We start from the raw sequence: 23,442 nt of genomic DNA on the forward strand, positions 1-23,442 counted from the left end.
AACAGAAAAAATACAAAGTATCAAAACAAAACCAAAATTAAAAGTCTGTCAAGGTGAAACAAACACATGCACAGTATACAATGCATACAATTGCATACAAAGCATACAACACTGACCCGACAATGAATGGTCGTGCCGGGAGTCCTTTTGACTGCCACTGATTAAAATGACCAGCACCTGCGTGGCTGCAGGCAGGGCTGACAGCGCTACCCGTTGGTCACCAATCCGAACGTGGCAGGCTGCCACTGATCAGGACGATCTGCACCTGTGCAGGTGTGAGCGGGGCCGACACCGCCACCCGTTGGTCGCCAACCAGATCATGACAATGTCGGCCATTTTGAATGGATTTTCACTTACCACCGTTTGACTTACGATCGTTTTGTCGGAACGGAACCTGGTCGTAACTCGGATGTAACATGTACTTTAAAATGCTACATTAATAATAACAGTTATACGGTAATAAAAATCAATAATACGAAATAGAAAATTATAAAAATGACACTAAAAGTTGTAAAATTTATCAATGAACTATAAACAATGTGTTCGAATAATATTCTACATAAAATGTTGCTTAAAACAACAGATTGACATGGTGTACTATCCTGTCATGTTGGCCATTTTGAATGGTCAAGTGGCTCCCTGAGAGTCACTGAAATACTCATAAAGTCTACCGACTTTACCGAAAGTATTTAGATCAACAAAATGCTCCACTCAAGTCCGAGATATCATGACTTTTCCCATCTCAGTTGGCGCTAGTGATGGGTAGATGAGGTATCCTATATCGTTTCGACACAGTGACACACTGTATTGACACTGTATTGACACTGTGTTGACACTGCGGCGCTGAATACCGGGTGGACTTGCAGGAAACATTTGCCAATGTCATCTGACACTGATCTGTCAAACCAATTTTATCCAATTCCATTGATTAGGCGTTTGCATTAACATTATTTTTAAATATATGTAATTTCATTTAAAAGAAATGTGATATACGAGACGCAGTTGATAAATTAAGTGTACATCTGTCTGAATGCCTAAGTGTTGTGATTAGCTATCTCTTAGCTAGCTAGTTTTCTATCTATTTGAGTGACTTCCGGGTTGAGTGAACGCTGGCACGTGTGGCTGCCGCTTTTCACCCACAGAAAGACTCATCCTGTGACTGTAAAGTGACCTTGAGAGTTTTGAAAGGCGCTTATAAATACAATGTATTATTATTATTATTATTATTATTATTATTATTATTATTATTATTATTATTATTATTATTATTATTGTGAATGACAATGGACTCATTGTAATTAAGATAAGATAAGATTTGTATTTAAAAAAAATAGTTTCTCCAGCATTATGTTATTCAGTCTACAGTAAAGTCTCGTTATATCGATATCGGATATATTGATAGTCCCGGTTATATCGATACTATTTCTATGCACGCACGGAGAAAATTACATGCTAACAGGGTCGGATATATCGATAGTCCCGGTTATATCGATATTTTTTCGGACTCCCTTGAATATCGATATAACGAGACTTTACTGTATTTCTTTTTTTTTTTGCAATTTCCCCCGCCTTTGAGATGATCCTCTCACAAGGCACTGAAGAGGCCGATGTGCACAACACCTGTGTGGCCAATATAAATGTCGCGGTTTGCAAGGTGGTGATGGCGGTTGTTTATCCCAAAAAAGCAGGCAGGAGGGAGCAGCAGGTTGCGTTTGACAAATTGTATTTAAATAAAGTCAGCAGGAACAAAACAAAACATCAAAATCATCTGAACAGAAAAATACAATCTATCAAAGAAAACCAAGAGTAAAAATCTGCCAAGATGAAACAAACCTGACGGGTGCATTCCTTTTGCATCACTTTGGGGCTGTGAAATGTAAATTTCTCTACTGCAAGACTAATAAACGCAAATCCAATCCAATCCAAACACATACACACGACACAATGCAATGAATGCATTGCACAATGCAATGACCCGACACCGAATGGTCGTGCCGGGGGTCATGTTGACTGCCACTGATCGGGACGACCAGCACCCGTGCAGGTGCAGGCGGGGCCGACAGCGCCACCCGTTGGTCACCAACCATATCATGACAATAAATAGGTGAGGGAACGTTGCCTCCATGGACTTCCAGTATAAGAGCGGGTCTTCCGTGCGTGATTTTGCTGGACCCATCACTAGTTGGCGCCACATGGGGGTCGTAAATTGGATCGCATGACACACGCAGGGCCCAATGTGGCCTTTTCGTTTGGATCTCGTTGCTGTTAATCTGCGGGTAGGCTGAGTGTGCAGGAAAGGAAGAGATGAGGCGTCCCGCTGCGTCCACTTTTGGGATGATAGCGTGATAATCCGGGTTGACACCATTGACAGTCTGCACACGGGCGCAGCGCCGGCTACAGGAAGTGGATCTGGACAACCCCATTCGACGAAAGCCTGGCCGAGACCAGAAAAAGGGACCTTGCACCAAGACCTAATCAAACGATTTGTTCAGTCAATATCAAGTCCGAACGCAATCGCAGTAAAACGACTGTGTAAGCTCTCAGTCGTACAGGAGTGGTCCATCGATAAAATGGTTTCTTCAGCCGTCATCTGTACTTCTTTGAAGGTGTCGGACGTTTCGCTTCTCGTCCAAAAGGCTTTGTCAGCGAACTATTTTTTTTGCGGGTATCTCTGGCCCTATATATAGTGGTACCCCAGCTTACGAACTTAATTGGTTCCCAGAAAGTGTGTGTAAGGCAAAAAGTTCATCTTCCAAACATTTATTTCCCATAAGAAACCATTAAAATGAGAATAATCCGTTCTCAGGTCCCCATAAAACATAATTTTCTACTAAATAAGCCTTAGAACTGCATAAAATATACCTTATTCTATGTATAATAAATGTACTATTGGATTGTGATTAAAGAACTAAACTGTACGGTATAATCAAGTGGTTTTATTGACCTTTGTGATGGTCGTTGATGTCGTTGCCTCTTGATGATATCCGAGTGAAGTTGCCGTGCTTTCTCGGCTATAATACCCTCACTCACAATGTCCCCCTGCTAGCTGTTTTTCGTTATTCCAAATCAACTGAAGTTTTTCAACCTCTTCTATTGCCTGAGACCGTTGCTTAGACAACACTGAAACACCCTTAGCCACACGTAGCACAATGGTCGACTTAGCGTCCTGGTACTGGGACACAAAGTCACACAAACGGACACCTCATTTGTGTCCTCTTTGGATTAACACTAGCCTGTGATTGGATCTTTTTAGGTCCTATAATAGCAAAAATACTCCACTCGATAGCAAACCACATCTGCACTCAAAGCGGGTGTTGAAAACGAGTCCGCCAGGCAGCGTGGCGCAATTTGACCGTGTAGTTTGGTGTTCATCCGCCGAAAACTAGTCCGGCAGCCACCATGGTGCCGTGCGGTTTGTTCATCCGCCAAAAACAAGTTCGTATGCCGAAATATATTCGCACGAATTTAATGTTCGTAAGGGGAAAAGTTCGTGAGTTAAAGCGTTCGTAAACTGAGGTATCACTGTATATCCCTAATGTCCAAAGGTGTCGGTGCCAGACCTCTGCTTTGATAGGTACCTGCTGTAAGGTTGGAGGGGAGCAGAGGACTATTCCCTGACGCTTCACTGACTACTTCTTTTGTACTGTTTATGGTCTATGACTGACCCTGATTGCCCCATTCACTCTGGTATCCCCTCATCAGCATGACTAAGCCTATGTGGTAACGATTTAAGGAATCTGTTATAAGCATGTTCCAAATTGAACCTCACCACACCGTGGCGATTAAGAAAAGGGTTTTGCTGTTTTATGAAAATAGCTTCTTTTCGCAGTCAGATGCGGCTCCTAATAGGCTTGACCGTGATAGTCTTAGTTTTATTTTGGCAGGCAGAGAAGATCGCTCCCATGAGGCACCGCAAAACTTGCCGTCATTAAAGTTATCGGGGGGTCCGAGCAAATCCCCTTTTTGGAGGTTTCCTTTTCACCGCGAGTGACCAAGCAGCAGACGGAACCAAGTTGAAGTCCCGCCACTTTCCCATGATGTGCTGGCCTCGCATCCAGACGGGTAATGAAAGAAAGGAAGGATTACGATCGTGCATAAAGAAGCCCAGAAAAGAAACCCAAATGCCGGCGGCCAGGAAGCCGCCGCACTTTGCTAGCCTTATTCAATGTCCGACTCTTGTTTTGATTTGCATGGCAACAGGACTGTCATGTGCACTCGGTGGCCATGTCAGACAGTTTTTTCGGCATTTGGTACTGGCCCACCTCCAGACTCTCTACGGCACCGGTGTTAAAAATGTCGTAGTCTGATCCAGGCACGACTGATCCAGGCAGGAGTCTGATGGTTACCAGACTGAAAGGGCAAATGTAAAACTTGTAAAACTCTCGGGAAGGCGTGTTTACCAAACCGCCGTACACGGCCACTCTGACACGACTCAGGCCTCCAGACTCTTTTATTTAACGATGATTGCGGACCGCTGTTCCGCTGAAGCTGTCGGCAGACTCCCGAGTTGTCTGACCGACTGCCAGCTGGGAAACATTCCAATTCTGCCGATGAAAAGGCTTCTTCAGCCGTCATCTGTACTTCTTTGAAGGTGTCGGACGTTTCGCTTCTTATCCAAGAAACTTTGTCAGCAATCTAAAGTCTTACTGGTGGTTTAGGCCCTATATCCCTACTGTCCAGACATGGCGGTGCCAGACTCTGCAATTATAGGACCCTGCTCGCAGGTTGGGGGGAGCAGAGGACTACTCCCTGCATAGTTCCTATCGTATTGACTAACGACTGGCCTGATTGCCCCACTTCGACCGGTATCACCTCATCAGTATTACTAATCCGATGTTGCCTAAGCAGGCTATTGTATGAACGATCCAAATTGAACCTCACCCCACCAACTAAATAATGAAGTATTTAGTTGTTTCATCAAAATCGCTTCTTTTACTCCCCTTTCAAACCATCTGTGTTCTTTCACTAAAATTTTAACCTTATTGTCATGAAATGAGTGGTTGCTAGCTTTTAGGTGCAAATGTACTGCCGATTGAGGTCCACTTATATTATCCCTGTGATGTTGATAAAGTCATTTGTTGAGTCCCCATGTACTGCTCTTTACAATTTTCATTCTTACAATGTATTGAATAAACTACATTACTGTGTTTTTCATTTGGCAGCCTATCTTTTGGATGCACTAATTTTTGCCTGAAAGTGTTTATCGGTTTGAAATAAGTAGGAAATTTGTGTTGCCAAAGGACTCTTTGTAGTTTTTCAGAAACTCCTGCAATGTAAGGTACTATAGATGGTTTGAAAGGGGAGTAAAGGAAGCGATTGTCATAAAACAACTTAATCCATTAAACCGGTTTGGTGGGGTGAGGTTCAATTTGGATCGTTCATACAATAGCCTGCTTAAGTAACATAGGATTAATAATACTGATGATGTGATACCGGTCCAAGTGGGGCAATCAGGCCAGTCGTTAGTACGATAGGAACTATCAGTGGAGCAGCTGCAGGGAGTAGTCCTCTGCTCCCCACAACCTGAGAGCAGGGACCTATCATAGCAGAGTCCGGCACCGCCATGTGTGGACAGTAGGGATACATATATAGGGCCTAAACTACCAGTAAGACTTTAGTTTGCTGACGAAGTTTCTTGGATAAGAAGCGAAACGTCCGACACCTTCAAAGAAATACAGATGACGGCTGAAGAACCCTTTTCATCGATGGACCACTCTTGTACGACTGAGAGCTTACACAGACGTATTCCAACTCTGCCGCTTCAGTGTTAGCTTTCTCGTTAGCGACTGCCAGCGTTGTGCGCTAGACCGCTATTGCAGACCGAGGCGGGAACAAGACTTTAGGGAGTCTAATCCAAGACCGGGACCAGCCAAGATCAAGAATGAAGAAAAGCCAAGACTGCGAAAAGACAGCGATCGTAAAAACCTAGTCAAAGAACGCTTAGTTCAAGAGAATCTTTGCTATAATTTGCAGTGACGTGCGGTGAGGTTCGTGGCTGGTGAGGCACTGACGTCATCACAGTCAGATTTACAAACATATGAACTCTACAGAGTAGTTTATTCACCGTTTGATTGGCAACAATTAACGTGTTTTGTTTAAAATGTCATGTCAGCATTCTTTATATAAACTGTAGCATAGAAAAAAATAATTTAAAAAAATGTGATTATCGTGTTACCTTTACTTATAAATGAAGTCCATGCACCGCTCCTTCTGAAGAAAGGCATCGATAACTTTCAGTTATTGATGTAACAGTTTTAAAAGTCTCTCTATTTCTTTCAATTTAGACATGTAATCCTGCGTTCTGAAAATAAGGCCAAGCAACACGAAAAACTGACTGGATGGTTGCACTTAACTTGCTAACTGTTTACTGTAGCTTGCTCTCACTAATTCTATTATTCTACAGCCAAGGAGGTGCAAGAAGAATCTTTAATCACCAGCGCCCCCTGTCATGAGGCAGGAGAACTGTGTGCCTCACCCATGCACACAGTTTTGATAAAAATACAATAAAATGAACACTGTAGTACAGTTTTTATAATTTAAAGTGACTGTACATTATATACACCAGCTAAACTGTAGAAATTTAGTTCATATACTAAAAGTGTTTGAACACTTTAATAGCGAAATGCAGAGGGAGAGCAATGTGGTCTCACTGCAGAGCAAGCCAGCACAGTTAGCATAGTCATTGCGCAATACATGGTGAGGCTCAGCTGGCTGCTGCCTCACCGCTCGTCTCTACTTAGTATTTGAATGGTAAATGTGAAAATTCTGCGATTTTAAAAAAAAATCCAAAAACGGTGAAGTTAAATGGAAAAGAACTTTAAAGTACAAATTACTAAATAAATATACAAAGTCTCGTTATATCGATATCGGATATATCGATAGTCCCGGTTATATCGATACTATTTCTATGCACGCACAGAGAAAATTACATGCAAACAGGGTCGGATATATCGATAGTCCCGGTTATATCGATATTTTTCGGACTCCCTTGAATATCGATATAACGAGACTTTACTTAACTGTTTAATTTATTTTTTCATTCGATATTTCCATGATGACAGGTGAGGCACGGCCTCATCTGCCTCCCCTGACTGCACGTCCCTGATAATTTGAATATTCTTTGAACTCTGAAATGCAACCAAAATAGCATTCAAAAGACATTTTAATTATTTATTTGATCAATTCTGAATCTGAAGACCGTATTACGCAGACAGCCAGATTATACTGGTCATCGAGACACTTCAAATCCTCTTAACTCATCGGTGTAGCACTAATACTACAGTAGTAGTAGTCGGATCAAAACCAAATGCCTGTGAGCATTTGGGTATCTGTCACTTGGAGGGTAACACCACTGCCCCAAATGGCCGATGCTAATTGTGTGCTAGCATGGGATTCCCATCCCATGCTAGCATTCAGGTGGTGGAACCTATGTGAGGTGTGTCAATCATATTTATTTGATGTTTAGTTTGAGGGGGACTAGTGGGGGGCAAAAACCGCAAGTGTGATGTGTCAATCTTCTTTTTTGACATTTAGTTTAATAATAGGACGAGTGGTTAGCACACCGGCTTCACAGTGCAGAGCTCGCCGGCTCGCGTCCCGGTCCGGCCTCCCTGTGTGGAGCCTGTATGTTCTCCCCGGGCCCGCGTGGGTTTTCTCTGGGTTCTCCGGTTTCATCCCACACTCCAAAAACATGAATGGCAGGCAGATTGACCACTCCAAATCGTCCCTAGGTGTGAGTGTGAGAGTGACTGTTGTATGTCTTTGTGTGCACTGCGATTGGCTGGCAACCAAATCACGGTGTGCCCCGCCTCGTGCCCAAAGACAGCTGAGATAGGCTCCAGCACCCCTCGCGACCCTAATGAGGAATAAGCGGTACGGAAAATGGAGGGATGGATGGAAAGTTTAATAATAATAATAATAATAATAATAATAATAATAATAATAATAATAATAATAATATATTTCATTTTTAAGTGCCTTTCAGAACTCTCAGTCACTTTTCAGTCAGTCAGAATAGATAGGATAGACAGCCAATAGACAGCTAATAAATAGCTCGGTCAGATAGCTCGGTAGCCCTATAACTAATAGATTGCCAGATAGATAGCTAGCGAGTCAGTCAGGTAGCTAATAGATAGCAAATAGATAGCCAGCTAGGTAGCTAGCTATATAGCCAGCCAGGTAGTAATCATAATATCCATCATAATAAGCATAATAACCATAATAATAATAATAATAACCATAATAACAGTAATAATAACGGGGAGTAGTGGGGACAAAACCTACTACGGGTACGTAACGCGACAGGACTTGGCCTGTGTTGTCGCTGGGTTAGTCGTACCCCTTGCCACGATGACAACATTAGGATTTGGGAGAGGGGTAGGTTGGGAGGGGGGCAATTGCAAAGGGGACATGGCCTGGGAGTGGGCTAATCCTCTTATTCAGCGAGCGGCGGCGAGAATGGGGGGTGGCGGGTCCTCAACCGCCCGACTGCACTCGCACAGTCAAGTTCACAGGGCCAGACTGTGTGGAATCCATTGGACTCTTTCGTTCATCTTTCGTACCCCCGCTCCCTTCTCTCCTGAAAGACCCACACACCCTTGGTTCTGGTCTAAAGAAGATGGATTTACCCTCTTGCCCATCACCCCCCTCCCCCAAGTTCTATCATGTAAAAACACAAGGGATAAGCAGAAGGCAGCGAACCAGCCAGCTGCTAGTCGAGCAAGGACGAGACGCTCACAAGGCAGTTGTCAAATTTTCTCTGAGCTCCTTGTCAACCATCACAGACCAAACTCAACTTTTAGGGGAGCCTTCATTTGTTTATTTGTCTATTTTTGGACCATCATATCTTGAAACTTGTGTGTAACTCAAAGTCCTGGAGATTTTCTCCCACTGGAAAAAAAAAAATAATTTCTCGAGGGCTTGCACACTGCAAGAATCCAAATAAGGGCGCGAAAAATCCTACTGGACCCTCGGCACCCTGCCCACCACCTTTTCCAGCGACTCCCCTCAGGCAGGCACTACCGATCTATGCGTACCAAATCCAGCAGATATTTAAACAACTTCTTCCCCCATCGCCATTAACTCTCTAAACAGTAACCCAAATACAGTGATACCTCGTCTTACGAACACTTTAGCTAACAAACTTTTCGCTTTACGAACATTAAATTCGCGAGAATTTAATCTTGGCATAAAATTAAAATTTCGGGAAATACACGGAGCGCCACAATAGCTGACGGACTAGTTTTCGGCGGAAGAACACCAAACCACATGGCCGAACAGCGCCACCATGTCTGCCGGACTACTTTTCCACTTTCTTTGAGTGCACTCAGTGCAGACGTGGTTTAATATGGAGTGGATACTTTTGCTTTTGGGACCGAAAAAGACCCAACCACAGGCTAGTTTTCAGCCAAAGAGGACACAAAAGAAAATGACGGTCTAGCAGAAGAAGATCATCGAAATACACCAACGAGGTGTGCGTTTGTGTGACTTAGCGTGCCAGTACCAGAATGCTAAGTCGACCATTGCTACGTGTGGCTAAGGGTGTTTCTGTGTTGTCTAAGCAACGGTCTCAGGCAATAGAAGAGGTTGAAAAACTTCTGTTGATTTTGATGAACGAAAAGCAGCTAGCAGGGGACAGTGTGAGTGAGGGTATTATCCCCGAAAAAGCACGCCAACTTCACTCGGATGTCATGAAGAGGCAACCTGGAAGTTCGTCATCCATTGACAACTACCATCACAAAGGTCAATAAAACGACTTGATTATACTGTACAGTTTATTTCTTTAATTACAATCCAATAGCACATTTATTATACATAAAATAGTGTATATTTTGTGTCGTTTAAAGGCTTATTTCGTATAGAATTTTGTTTTGTGGGGACCTGGAAACAGATTATTCTCATTTTTAATAGTTTCCTATGGGAAATTAATGTTTGGAAGACACACTTTACGCCTTCCACACACACACACTTTCTGGGAACCAATTAAGTTCATAAACTGAGGTATCACTGTCCAGTTTATTTATTTTTTCATTACAATACAATAGCACATTTATTATACATAAAAGAAAGTCTATTTTGTGTGGTTTCGTGGAAAATTATGTTTTATGGGGACCTGGAAACTGATTGTTCTCATTTTTAATTGTTTCCTATGGGAAATTAATGTTTGGAAGACACACTTTTTGCCTTACAGACACTTTTTTGGAACCAATTAAATTCATAAACTGAGGTGTCACTGTAGAACTGTATAGTGGATCCATGTTTCTTATGATGATACTAGTGCAAGCGTGTTCTAACGGAGACAAATTCCTTTTGTGTTCTACATACTTGGCCAATAAAGATGATACTGATTCTGAAAACAGTTTGGACAGTTTGGACAGTTAGGACAGCGGACAAAAATCATTGGCTCCACCCAACCCAATCTGGAGGACTTGCACACTGCAAGAACCAAGTCAAAGGGCACAGAAAATCCTACTGGACCCACCGCACCGCAGACGCCGGATGCTGAATAACGCCGAACCCGTAAACCAGGGGTGCTCACACTTTTTCATCATGCGAGCTACTTTTGAAATACCAAGTCAAAATGATCGACACATTATATTTATTGAGAAATACAGTAAAGTCTTGTTATATCGATATCGGATATATCGATAGTCCCGGTTATATCGATACTATTTCTATGCACGCACGGAGAAAATTACATGCGAACAGGGTTGGATATATCGATGGTCCCGGTTATATCGATATTTTTTCGGACTCCCTTGAATATCGATATAACGAGACTTTACTGTATATCTAGGATTCTTGCAAATTACAGTAAAGTGTCATTATATCGATATTCAAGGGAGTCCGAAAAAATATCGATATAACCGGGACTATCGATATATCCGACCCTGTTTGCATGTAATTTTCTCCGTGCGTGCATAGAAATAGTATCGATATAACCGGGATTATCGATATATCCGATATCGATATAACGAGACTTTACTGTACATATATTGATGTATAACCGCATATGTTGCATAACACAACATAATGATGTCCATTTTTGCCATTACCTGAGTTCACTCTGATAACTGGCAGACGATATTTTTATTATTTTATTATTATTTTTTTTTAATACCATATTTTCACTTTGCTGCTGTGAAATGTAAATTTCTCCACTGTGAGACTAATAAAGGCATATCCAATCCAATCCAATATTTTACGTTTAAGAGGGAAAAAAACGAGTGAAAAATTAGCATGTAACTAATGACTACCTTTTAACTTTGCGTTGTTTGAGCACGCCAGTGTACCTGATAATGAGATGTCATCTGATTGGTTGTCCGGTGATTCAATCAAGTGAAGGGACGGCTCATAGGTGACGTCATGTTTTTTCTTTAAAACAACTCAACTTTATTTGTATAGCGTCACTTCATGACAATGTGACATTACCTTGTCATGTGATCTACCAATCGTACCTTGGAGATCGACAGGTCGATCGACAAATAGAGCACCCCTGCCGTAAACAAATCTCGTCCGGATCATTTCCAACTTCTCCTGGAGGCAAAATTCAAAACAGCATCCAAACATGTGCCAGCCCGTGATTCACCGCCGCCGCTTTTGTACACGAAACGAAACCTTGGATGACAAATCAAAGCTTAGCTCGTTGCGCTGCCGGGCGTTCAGAAGTCCGGCGCCGCCATCAAACTGCCTCCCATCGATCAGATCTCTTCTCTATAAATGGACATGAAGACCTGCGCCGCGGTTGCCCTGAAAAGGGGGGCCTTAAGAGGATTTGGCCAGGAATGTCTTTGCCGTTCAGTTTTTTAAAACAAATCCCACCATGCAAAGATCACTCCAACTACTCTCTGACAAATCGTGGCCCGATTCTTGATGTTTTTGGTGCTGGTGCCTTGAGACCGTTTATTTTTTTTGTGGGTCTACTCCTGAGAGACTTGCCAACCAAATTCCAGGTTGCTGAATGAAAATCACTTCATGGGCTGATTTTTTTTGTGCAACCTCATTCCCTAACCACCCTTTGCACCAAAAGATGGCAGACGTTTCCATCAATGATTTTCCAGACTTTTTTTGGTGGTCTGCATGTGACATGTCCACCAAATTTCTGGTGAAGTGAAACTGACTGTGAAGCCTGAAATTGTCATTCACTTGCAACGCCTGGTTCAAAATTTCAGACTTACTTTGTTTTTTCAAATGTTACTTTTTAAATTTTTTTGTGGGTCTCTTCATGGTAGACATGACCAGCAAATTTCAGGCGAAGTGAAACTGACTGTGAAGGCTGAAATTGTCATTCACTTGCAACACCTGGGTCAAATTGTCAGACTTCATTTGTCTTATCAGATGTTACTTTTTATTTTTTTTTTGGGGGGGGTCCTTTCATCAGAATCAGTATCAGAATCAGAATCATCTTTATTGCCAAGTATGTAGAACACACAAGGAATTTGTTTCCGGTAGAACACGCTGCACTAGTATCGTTGTCAAAAAAACTGCTAAGTGGCAGTTCCATTTTGGCTACTGTTGAAAGAGTTCAAAGAGTTAATGGCTTGGGGGAAGAAGCTGTTTAAATGTCTGCTGGATTTGGTGCGCATGGATCGGTAGCGCCTGCCTGAGGGGAGTAGCTGGAAAAGGTGGTGGCCAGGGTGCGGAGGGTCCAGTAGGATTTTCCGCGCCCTAGTTTGGATTCTTGCAGTGTGCAAGTCCTCGAGAGTGGGTAGGGCGGTGCCAATGATTTTTTCCGCCGTCCTAACTGTCCGTTGAAGTCGGATTTTGTCCATTTTTGTGGCGGCCCCGAACCAAACGCTGATGGAAGAACACAGGATGGATTCGATGACATGGTAGACGTGCGCACCAAATTCCATGTTGCTGAACGAAAAACACTTGAAGGGGCTGTATTTTTGTGCAAATTAGTTCCTAAACCCACGGAACATGCTCCCTTTGCCCCAAAAGACGGCAGACTTTTAATGTCTTTTCATGAAATGTTTTTCCAGACTTTTTTGTCGGTCTGCACATGACATGTCTACCAAATTTCAGGCGAAGTGAAACTGACTGAAGTCTGAAATTGTCATTCACTTGCAACGGCTGGTTCAAAATTTCAGACTTCCTTTGCTTTGTCAGATGTTACTTTTTCACTTTTTTTGTGGGTCTCTTCACGGTAGACATGACCACCAAATTTCTGGGTTTTGAAGGACCATTTAATGGATTGACAGAGTGACACCAAACACAAAGTGACTCCCAGACGTTACCTTTTCATCACGGCAATGCTTCACTGTTGCGAATTTTACAGACTCGCCACTCAGGACCATCTTCCTCACAAACACACCAAAAAGCGTCTAAATATATTCACCAAATGACCTCAGTTTGCAAACCTCCGGATACTCGATGATGTAATCCAAGCGTGTTTACGTTGCGCTGGAGTGGCCGAACGGTGCGAAAGGAGCCCTTGCACTCCATCGTCTCTGCACCGTGTTTACACGCCGGACGTTTACGTTTTCAACCTGGATCCGACGTCAGGGGGGAAAAAAAACAGCCGCAAGTTTCCAGACATGGTGGGGACAAGGCGGTCTGGCGGAAGGAAGGAAGTTTCCCAGGAAGGAAGGAAGGAAGGAAGGAAGGGTAGATGCAATCCAGGATGAAGAAGAGGACAGATGGAATGTGGATGTAACCACGGTCCGGCAGAAGGGGGTACAGGATTTTGAAACTGCTGTCAATCAAACTTTGACACGTTTCTCTTGTCAATCAAACCCTGAGCCATCCGACAAGGGCACTCTAACTAGAAACTTTGCAAAAAGGACAAAAACAGAACGAAAGAGGGCACATCACAGTGGGATCCGCCCAGAGATTTCCGTCCTGTCCTTCTTTTTCCTCAACGGCGGCACTCGCGAAGACGCCGGTCGACATTTAGCGGTGGTGCCTCGGGGGCGGCTACGCTATTTTAAGGCGCGACCTAATTGAAATGAGCAGCAGGGAGCAAATTCTGGATCTGTTGCTTTGTCCTTGTTTAACCTTGACACGTTTGCGCCGCCTCGTCAATGGGGGGGCGGGCGTCTCTCGTCGCGACAGAGCAAGCGTCCCTACAACATGGAACTCATGCGCGTTTCAAAGGAACCAATTACAGTCATACCACGGCTTACGAACGCTTTAGCTTTTGAACTTTTCGCCTTACGAATATTAAATTCGCGAGAATATAATCTTGGCATACAAACTAATTTTCGGCAGACAAACAAAACCACACAGCGCCACTGTGGCTGGCGGACTAGTTTTCAGCGGATGAACACCAAACCACACGGTTGAACAGCTCCAGGGTGGCTTTCTTTCTTTGAGTGCAGACGTGGTTTGTTATCGAGTGGAGTACTTTTGCTATTATGGGACCGAAAATAAGCTCACCACAGGCTAGTGTTAAGCCGAAGAGGACACAAAAGAAAATGACGGTCGAGCAGAAGAAGGAGATCATCGAAAAACACCGAGATGTATGTTTGTGTGACTTAGCGTCCCAGGATGCTAAGTTGACCATTGCTACGTGGGGCTAAGGGTGTTTCTATGTTGTCTGAGCAACGGTCTCAGGCAATAAAAGAGATTGAAAAACTTTAACGAAAAGCAGCTAGTAGGGGACAGTGTGAGTGAGGGTATTATCGCCGGGAAATCAACTTCACTCGGATATCATCAAACGGCAACAACATCAACTACTATCACAAATGTCAATAAAACCCCTTGATATACAGTACAGTTTGTTTCTTTCATTACAATACAATAGCACATTTATTAGACATAAAATAAGGTACAGTAAAGTCTCGTTATATCGATATTCAAGGGAGTCCGAAAAAATATCGATATAACCGGGACTATCGATATATCCGACCCTGTTTGCATGTAATTTTCTCCGCGCGTGCATAGAAATAGTATCGATATAACCGGGACTATCGATATATCCGATATCGATATAACGAGACTTTACTGTATATTGCGTGTAGTTGTAAGGCCAATTTAGTAGAAAATTATGTTTGATGGGAACCTGGGAACGGATTATTCTCATTTTAATGGTTTGTTATGACAAATAAATGTTTGGCAGACAAACTTTTCACCTTACACACACTTTCTGGGAACCAATTAAGTTCGTGAGCTGAGGTATCACTATATTACTTACCCCCCACCACCTGCCCCCCGCCCTGAAGTCTACCACCCCCCTTCAAGACATCCTCCTTCCGCCATCATCAATTACAACATCGAGTGAGGATTTGGAGGGCGACGGTGGCGGAGTGCCAGGAGGAGATCGGCAAAGACAAGATGAAGCTTGGCCAACCCAAAAAGCTCACACGGGAGACAAACGAGGTTTCAAAACCAAAAGGCGGAGAGCAAGGGGGGGGGGGGGCAACGCCGCGACGAAAGGAGAAGACCAAGGCGGCGTGAAAGGCGGAAAGAAAATGAGAGTTTAAGAGGAGTTGCCGGAAGAGGAACAAAAGTCTGCAAATGACTTTCCCGGGACAACTTGGGTGGGGGCGGCGGGGCAATGCGATATTTTCCCGTCCGCGCAAAGTGGAATCTTGCCATGCCGGATCATTTAAAAGTACAACTTTTGGTGTTCCGATGTGATCAAATTCACACGACGTGAAAATCCTCACCTGCGTATCATAATTTCAACGTTATCCATTAAAAGAATGCTGGGCGATAAATATTACATTGCCACGTGTTATGATTAATAATAATTATTATAATCCATTTGATTTATAAGCGCCTTTCAAAACTCTCGTGGTCACTTTACAGCAGGGGCGTCAGAATCCGGTCCTCGAGGGCCGTTGTCCTACATGTTTTCCAAGTCTCTCTGTTGCAACGCACCTGAATCAAGGGAACAGGCTCAATGGACACACTTGATTCTAATGATCAGATCATCATCAAGCTCTGCGGGAGTTTGCGGGAGAACCCGGAACTAACTCAAATAGATAGAAAGCGAGCCTGCTAGCTATTAGCTAGCTAATATATAGCTAATAGCTGGCCAGCTAGATAGCTAGCCGGATAAATAGCTAATAGCTAGATAGATAGCTAATATGTCACCAACTAGACAGCGCATAGATAGCTAGCTAGGTAGCTAGCTAGATAGCAAATAGCTAGTTAGGTAGCTAGCTAGATAGCCATATAGATAGCTAGTTAGATAGACAGTTGGATCGCCAGATAATAATAATAATAATAATAATAATAATAATAATAATAATAATAATAATAATAATAATAATAATAATAATAATAATACATTTGATTTATAAGCGCCTTTCGAAACTCTCACGGTCACTTGACAGTCACAGGATAAGTTTTTCTTTGAGTGAGCAGCGGCAGCCACATGCGCCGGCGTTCACTCAACCCAGAAGTAACTCAAATAGATAGAAAGCTAACTAGCTAGCTAAAAGGTAGCTAGATAGGTAGATAGCCATATAGATAATATATAGCCAACTAGATAGCTAGCTAGGTAGCTAGCTAGATAGCAAATAGCTAGTTAGGTAGCTAGCTAGATAGCCATATAGATAGCTAGTTAGATAGACAGTTGGATCGCCAGGTAATAATAATAATAATAATAATAATAATAATAATAATAATAATAATAATAATAATAATAATAATAATACATTTGATTTATAAGCGCCTTTCAAAACTCTCACGGTCACTTGACAGTCACAGTATAAGTTGTTCTGTGGGTGAGCAGCGGCAGCCACATGCGCCAGCGTTCACTCAACCCGGAAGTAACTCAAATAGATAGAAAGCTAACTAGCTAGCTAAAAGGTAGCTAGATAGGTAGATAGCCATATAGATAATAGCTAGTCAGCTATAAAGCAGCTAACAACTAACTTAAGACACCTAATAGATAGCTCACTATATAGACATCCGGACAGACAGACAACAGATCGCTAATAGATAATAAATAGCAAATAGATAGCAAATAGCTAGCTAGGTGTTCAGCATTCACTCAACCCGGAATAACTCAAATAGATAGAAAGCGAGCCCGCTAGCTATTAGCCAGCTAGCTAGATGGATAGCCATATAGCTAATAGCTAGTCTGCTAGATAGCTATCCAGCGGGCTAGCTAGATAGTCATTTTTTATATTATTATATTATTTATATGATAGTCATTGTAGATAAACTCTGTAGATTGACATTTTAACAAGAGTTACCTGATATGTTTCTATGAGACAATTTAAAGAAACAAAAACATGCGAACTTTGTAATGAGAGCGTTTACCCGACACACCAATGACACGGCAGCCATTTTTCAGACTGTTTTCTGGACCCAAAGTTGTACATCACGGGGGTCGAAGCTTGCTAACTTGTTCGCTTGATCGCTAGCTTGTTAGCTCGATCGCTAGCACTTGACTAGCACTAGAACTCGACTATTGCTACGTGTGGCTAAGGGTGTTTCTGTGTTGTCTTAGCAACGGTCTCAGGCAATAGTAGAGGTAGAAAAACTTCTGTTGATTTGGATTAATGAATGCAGCTCGCAGGGGACCGTGTGAGTGAGGGTATTATCGCTGAGAAAGCATAGCAACTTCACTCGGATATCATCAAGAGGCTACAGCAACGAACATCACAAAGGTCAATAAAACCATTTTATTTTACATACAGTTTTTTTCTTTCATTACAAGCCATAGCACATTTATTATCCATAAAATAATGTATATTTTATGTAGTTTTAAGGTTTATTTTGTAGAAAATTATGTTTTATGGGGACCTGGGAATGGATTATTCTGAGTTTAATGGTTTCTTATGGGAAATTAATGTTTGGAAGATGAACTTTTCGCCTTACACACACTTTCTGGGAACCAATTAAGTTCGTAAGCTGAGGTATCACTGTATCACTTGTTCGGAAATAAACAATTTCTTTCAGCTCAAAGGCCAAATCGGGGGTGGGAGAAGACCGCCAGGCAAACATCTGCCAAATCCACCACCAAAGCCAAAAATTGCTGCTGGCGCACCAACAAAAGCCTTCTTGAGGCAAAGGCGCACCCTGTGCCAAGTTCTCACCTAATCTTGCTCCAAAGAGGGCCGGTCCGAACCCTACACCCCCAAACCTCCAAATACCGATTTGTTTTTTGGGCAATGGCTCAATTGCGTTGAATCCACAATTATTTGGCAAGTATGCCACAACAAAAACGTCAAAAGTCAGTCGGTTTTGACAAGAACAAGTTGAACCAAACGCAAACGTGGCGGGCCCAGATTCATCCAAAACCACTTTGAGGAGGAAGAGAATGATTGGAAGCGTCCAAGTAAATCCACGTTCTCCAGAACCACTTGTAGCACCAGAACCTCTTTTCGAAGGAGCCACAAAAACATTTCGGGAAAAGCAGCAAAACCAGATTTGAGATTTGATCAATTCTGGGAAGTCCTGCAGAACCACTTGGACCTACTTGGACTGACCCCGATAGTCCAGTATTGTGCAAAGACCCCTATCATTGTTTTTTTGTGGGTTTTTCCAACCGAAATGTGGAACACCGGCAGCGTGAAATCCCATCAGCTTGATTTGAATTCATTCTGACCTTGTTGGAGCATCAGGAAGATGTGCAGGGCGACGCGCAGCGTGCGGGCGGTCTTGGGGTCCATGGCCTGCTGGGTGGATCTCGTTGGGGTCTGCCGGGGGGGTTCTCACTGCACCTCCATGACGCTCGGACGCTCCTGGCTGCGCGTCCTCTGGCGATTAGCGGCTCCTTTTCACCTCCTCCTCGGGACTCTGTTTCCTCGCAGGAGGACGCAAGTAAGCTTCCGTGGTCTCTCTTTCTGTCAATGAGTCGGGAAGCGGCGGTCGGAGCGCCTACATGCCCCCTGGCCCCGCCCCCGTCCCCGTCCCCGCCCCCGACTTCTCCCCTGCCCTCCCCGCCTGCGCCCAAACCACCTGCAACAGCGTCCCTTTCAAAACTTTCAAAACTGGAATTTCATCCACGGTCATGTCATTGTCAACTTTCTCAACAAAACCTTCCCTGATTGGTTGAAACACCTTATATAATAATAATAATAATAATAATAATAATAATAATAATAATAATAATAATAATAATTCTTTCATTTTTTTCTCTGGGTGAGCAGCGGCAGCCACACGCGCCAGCGTTCACTCAACCCGTAAGTAACTCAAATAGATAGAAAGCTAGCTAATATATAGCTAATAGCTAGCCAGCTAGATAGATAGCTAATATATAGCCAGCTAGCCAGATAGCAAATAGATAGCTAGGTAGCTAGCTAGATAGGAAAATAGCTAGCTAGGTAGTTAGCTAGCTAGATAGCCAGATAGCTAGCTAGCTAGATAGACAGCTGCATAGCCCGATAATAATACAAATGAATTTCATTTCTCAGTACCTTTTAAAACTTTCAATGTCACTTTACAGTCAGGGGATCAGTTGTGATTAGTGGGTGAGCAGCGGCAGCCACACGCGCCAGCGTTCACTCAACCCGTAAGTAACTCAAATAGATAGAAAGCTAGCTAATATATAGCTAATAGCTAGCCAGCTAGATAGATAGCTAATATATAGCCAGCTAGCCAGATAGCAAATAGATAGCTAGGTAGCTAGCTAGATAGGAAAATAGCTAGCTAGGTAGCTAGCTAGATAGGAAAATAGCTAGCTAGGTAATTTCCTAGCTAGATAGCCAGATAGCTAGCTAGATAGATAGACCCGATAATAATACAAATGAATTTCATTTCTAAGTGCCTTTCAAAAATTTCAATGTCACTTTACAGTCACGGGATCAGTTGTGATTAGTGGGTGAGCAGCGGCAGCCACTTGCGCCAGCGTTCCCTCAACCAGGAATAACTCAAATAGAAAGTTAGCTAGCTAATACATAACTAATAGATAGCTAGCTAGATAGCTAGCTAATAGATAGCAAATATATAGCCAGCTAGATAGCCAGATAGCTAGCGGCAGAGGTTAATGCTCACATAGCGATGAAATCGGTTTAAAAGACCAGTCCCACATCCGCGACGTAAACAAATTTTATGTGTAAATCCGAACTTGCTGTCGTTTATCACTCACCTAATCTAACATAGAACATTTAGTAAGAACTGAGAACGCCTTGCATTGGTTGCTTATTGGTGGATGTAAATCTTGTCCCTTACAGCAGGGGTCCCCGACCCCCGGACGGCAGACCAGCACCGGTCTGCGGTTCATTTGATACTAGGCAACACAGTAAAATAAATACAGTAAAGTCTCGTTATATCGATATTCAAGGGAGTCCGAAAAAATATCGATATAACCGGGACTATCGATATATCCGACCCTGTTTGCATGTAATTTTCTCCGTGCGTGCATAGAAATAGTATCGATATAACCGGGACTATCGATATATCCGATATCGATATAACGAGACTTTACTGTAACTGAAATGGCCTCCGTTTTATGTATTTCAGACATTTTATTTTGAAAAATGACCGGATCCTCTGTTACATCCATTTTATTCACAGGTGTCCAAGTCAAGGCCCGGGGGCCAAATCTGGTCTGCTACATGATTTTATTCAGTCCGCGATGGCAAATCAAATTTGTGAAATTACATGCTCATTTATCAAGCTAGCTAGCGATCGAGCTAGCTCGTGATCAAGCTACCCAGCAATCAAGCTAGCTAGCGATCAAGCTAGCTTGCAATTAAGCTGGCAAGCAATCAAGGTAGCTCACGATCAAGCTATCTAGCGATCAAGCTAGCTCATTATCTAGCTCGCTAGTGTTCAAGCTAGTTGGCGATCAAGTTAGCTAGCGATCAAGCTAGCTAGCAATCAACCTAGCTCACCATCAACTTGCTAGCGATCAAGCTGGCGAGAAATCGAGCTAGCTAGCTCTCTTTCTATTCAGCTAGCTGACTAATCTCTTTTATCATAGCTTTCAAAGACAAGGTCCGAGTGCCAAATCTGGCCCCACCACATCATTTTATTTGGCCCGCGAAAGCAAGTCAAGCATTCAACTGCCATGATGCTTGCTAAAGCGCAATTTTCCCGCACCCAGTCGTCAGTAAAAGCCACGTGATTGGTCAAGAACGCAGCAGAGGGGGTGGGGCTTACAGACAGACAGACAGAGAGTGAAGCCATCCTCCAAAAAAGAAAATGGCAGCTGACATTTTTTTGTCCTCTATTCCCCGCCCCCAGTCTTGGGTTAAAGCCACGTGATTGGTCAAGAACGCAGCAGTGAGGGGAGGTGGTTTAAACATTAAAGAGACAGGCAGACGACGAAGAGAGAGTGAGAACATTGATTTCAACTTTGGTAGTTCAAAGGCAGAGTGTAGACTGCAAGGTTAAAATTCCCATCAATCAGGCTCCACAAATAACCCGCACTTGCCATCTGTACACTTGATGCAAAAAGCTATCAACCCAGCTAAACAGAACACAATTGATGAGGAACTAGGTAAAATTATTGCAGAGATGCACCTTCAAGGGATCATTCCTTAAGATGGTGAAAGAAGAAGGTTACGTTCCTCATTGAGTGTTTAATGCTGATGAAACCGGCTACTCCATTCCATCAAGCCATCAACGACAATCACAAAGGTAAATAAAACGACTTTATTATATAGTTTATGTATTTAATTATAATACCATCGCACATGTATTATACATAAAATAAGCTATATTTTGTGTAGTTTTAAGGCTTAGAATTTATTTTTTTTCAAGATGGAGCCTGAGTAGGCAGCCATCAGCAAGTGCTCTCATGAGCCTTGCTTTTTTGTTGTTTTTGTCTTGTTATTGTGTTTTCTTTTGTCACTTTATGTTGTTGTGCGTCACGTGGAACGGATACAGATTGTTTTTCAGCATTTTTGGCCACGACAATCATCAAGGAGGAGACTGTGCTGAGCGGTTGCGCCTTTCGACAGCATGAATATGCCAGTACTGTTTTTGAATGGGACGAATGTTGGAACCATTTGACTGTCATCGCTGGACAACTCTGGGGCCATTGTGCTTTTTTGCGCCTGTAATGGGCAGCATCTTCACAGCCCCGTTTTGTTCAGCGGAAAGGTCGGTGCTGTTGGACAGTCTGCGGTTGGATGGATGCATGGCTTGAGGAGCCCTCGATAAGAAGAAAGCAGCATCAGCGCAGAGTGCCGATGCGTATGTGGAACTGTCGCGGCTTGGAATTGAAGCGGATTTATTTGGGACAGGAGATGTGAGACAATGTCTTTTCTTCTAGCTTCGTGGTTGCTTTCAACATTTAGCTTGTAGTAACGTAAAAATTCCACCATGACGTCCCTGATCCACTGCTGACATGGATGCTTTGATCCTCTTCTCTTTCATCTAGAACTGCTTCATGTCATCACAAAAAGGGTACTGCAAGTACTGAAGAATGAATGACTCTGTGTCTTTGTGTTGTCATATTTGTTTTTTTTTTCCCAAGATGGCAGCGCGTGAACACACAGCGGCTCCCCTCTCCCGGCAAATTGGCGTTTTCATGTTTATTATGTTTGTAAAACATATTATGTTTTATTAAGTTTGTTAAATGCCTTGCATGCTGGGTCCGAGAGGACAGTAATTTCATCTGTGCTGTATGTCGTGCATATTAGCATATTTGACAATAGAGCTGACTTTGACTTTGAAATATGTTTTGTGGGGACCTGGGAACGGATTATACTCATTTTAATGGTTTCCTATGGGAAATTAATTTTTGGGATACACACTTTTCGCTTTCCACATTCTGTCTGGCAACCAATTGAGTTCGTAAGGCAAGGTATCACTGTATATTGAATGTATGTTTTCAAAGATTGTCACCGGTTTCTTACGATTATTATGTATTATTTTTTTTGTTGTTGTTTTGGGCAGATTATTATTTATTTATTTGTTTGTTATTTTTTATTTTAGTTCATAATTTGAACAGATATGTTTTTGGTGCGTTGAATTAATACCAGTTTGTGTGTTGGGATGCGTTGATGCCCGGATTTATTTAATTCATTATTTTATTTAAATCAATAGTATGTACTTATTTGTGTATTTCAATTGGATGAAATTGTGGATTGACTTGTGTGCGTGTGTGTGTGCGTGTGTGCGCGTGTGCGTGTGTGCGTGTGTGTGTGTGTGTGTGTGTGGTTGTCTTTGTTGTGGGTCAGAGTAGCGAAAAGTGTTTTATTCCCACTTTTACTCTTTTGTGTCCCAAAATGGGTCCAAGTTACAAGTGTGAATACATTTGCATCATTTACGATGGATTAGCTGTAATGTATGCAAAAACTGCTTTCCACTTGTTAGCATCTGTGTTCTCAAGGGGGGTTGAGGGTGGAGGGGGGCAGATAAACCCGCCCATGGCATCACACTTGGCGTGGTTACCGCGTCGACGGCAGGAAGTGATTGCCACCATACCCTCTTGACACCGCATGCGTGTGTTGTAGTGGACTGGATTATAATCCCGGCAACATCATGGATTGAGGTAACGAGGTCACATAGCAGAGCCTGGCCGGGGTGTCATTAAACACCCCTCTCCCAATAATCCGCTACATTTATACCATGATAGTCCCTTCCTAC

At 42.8% G+C, this 23,442-nt stretch overlaps 1 protein-coding gene across 3 annotated transcripts in view; it reads right to left on the reverse strand.

Moving 5' to 3' along the window:
• The window catches only part of LOC148898432 (receptor-type tyrosine-protein phosphatase gamma-like), a 73,295-nt gene extending 54,581 nt beyond the window's left edge, over positions 1-18,714 (reverse strand). For all 3 annotated transcript variants that reach the window (XM_088997647.1, XM_088997646.1, XM_088997645.1), the window contains exon 1: positions 18,509-18,714. In XM_088997647.1, the coding sequence (XP_088853773.1) occupies positions 18,509-18,572 (64 nt within the window). In that variant the 5' untranslated portion in view covers positions 18,573-18,714. The remainder of the gene's footprint in view (positions 1-18,508) is intronic.
• Positions 18,715-23,442: the final 4,728 nt, after the last annotated feature.

This window comes from Hippocampus bargibanti, linkage group LG05 (assembly GCF_051943395.1).
Source record: "Hippocampus bargibanti isolate YZ-2025 linkage group LG05, ASM5194339v1, whole genome shotgun sequence".
In the NCBI taxonomy this organism is placed as follows: Eukaryota; Metazoa; Chordata; class Actinopteri; order Syngnathiformes; family Syngnathidae; genus Hippocampus; species Hippocampus bargibanti.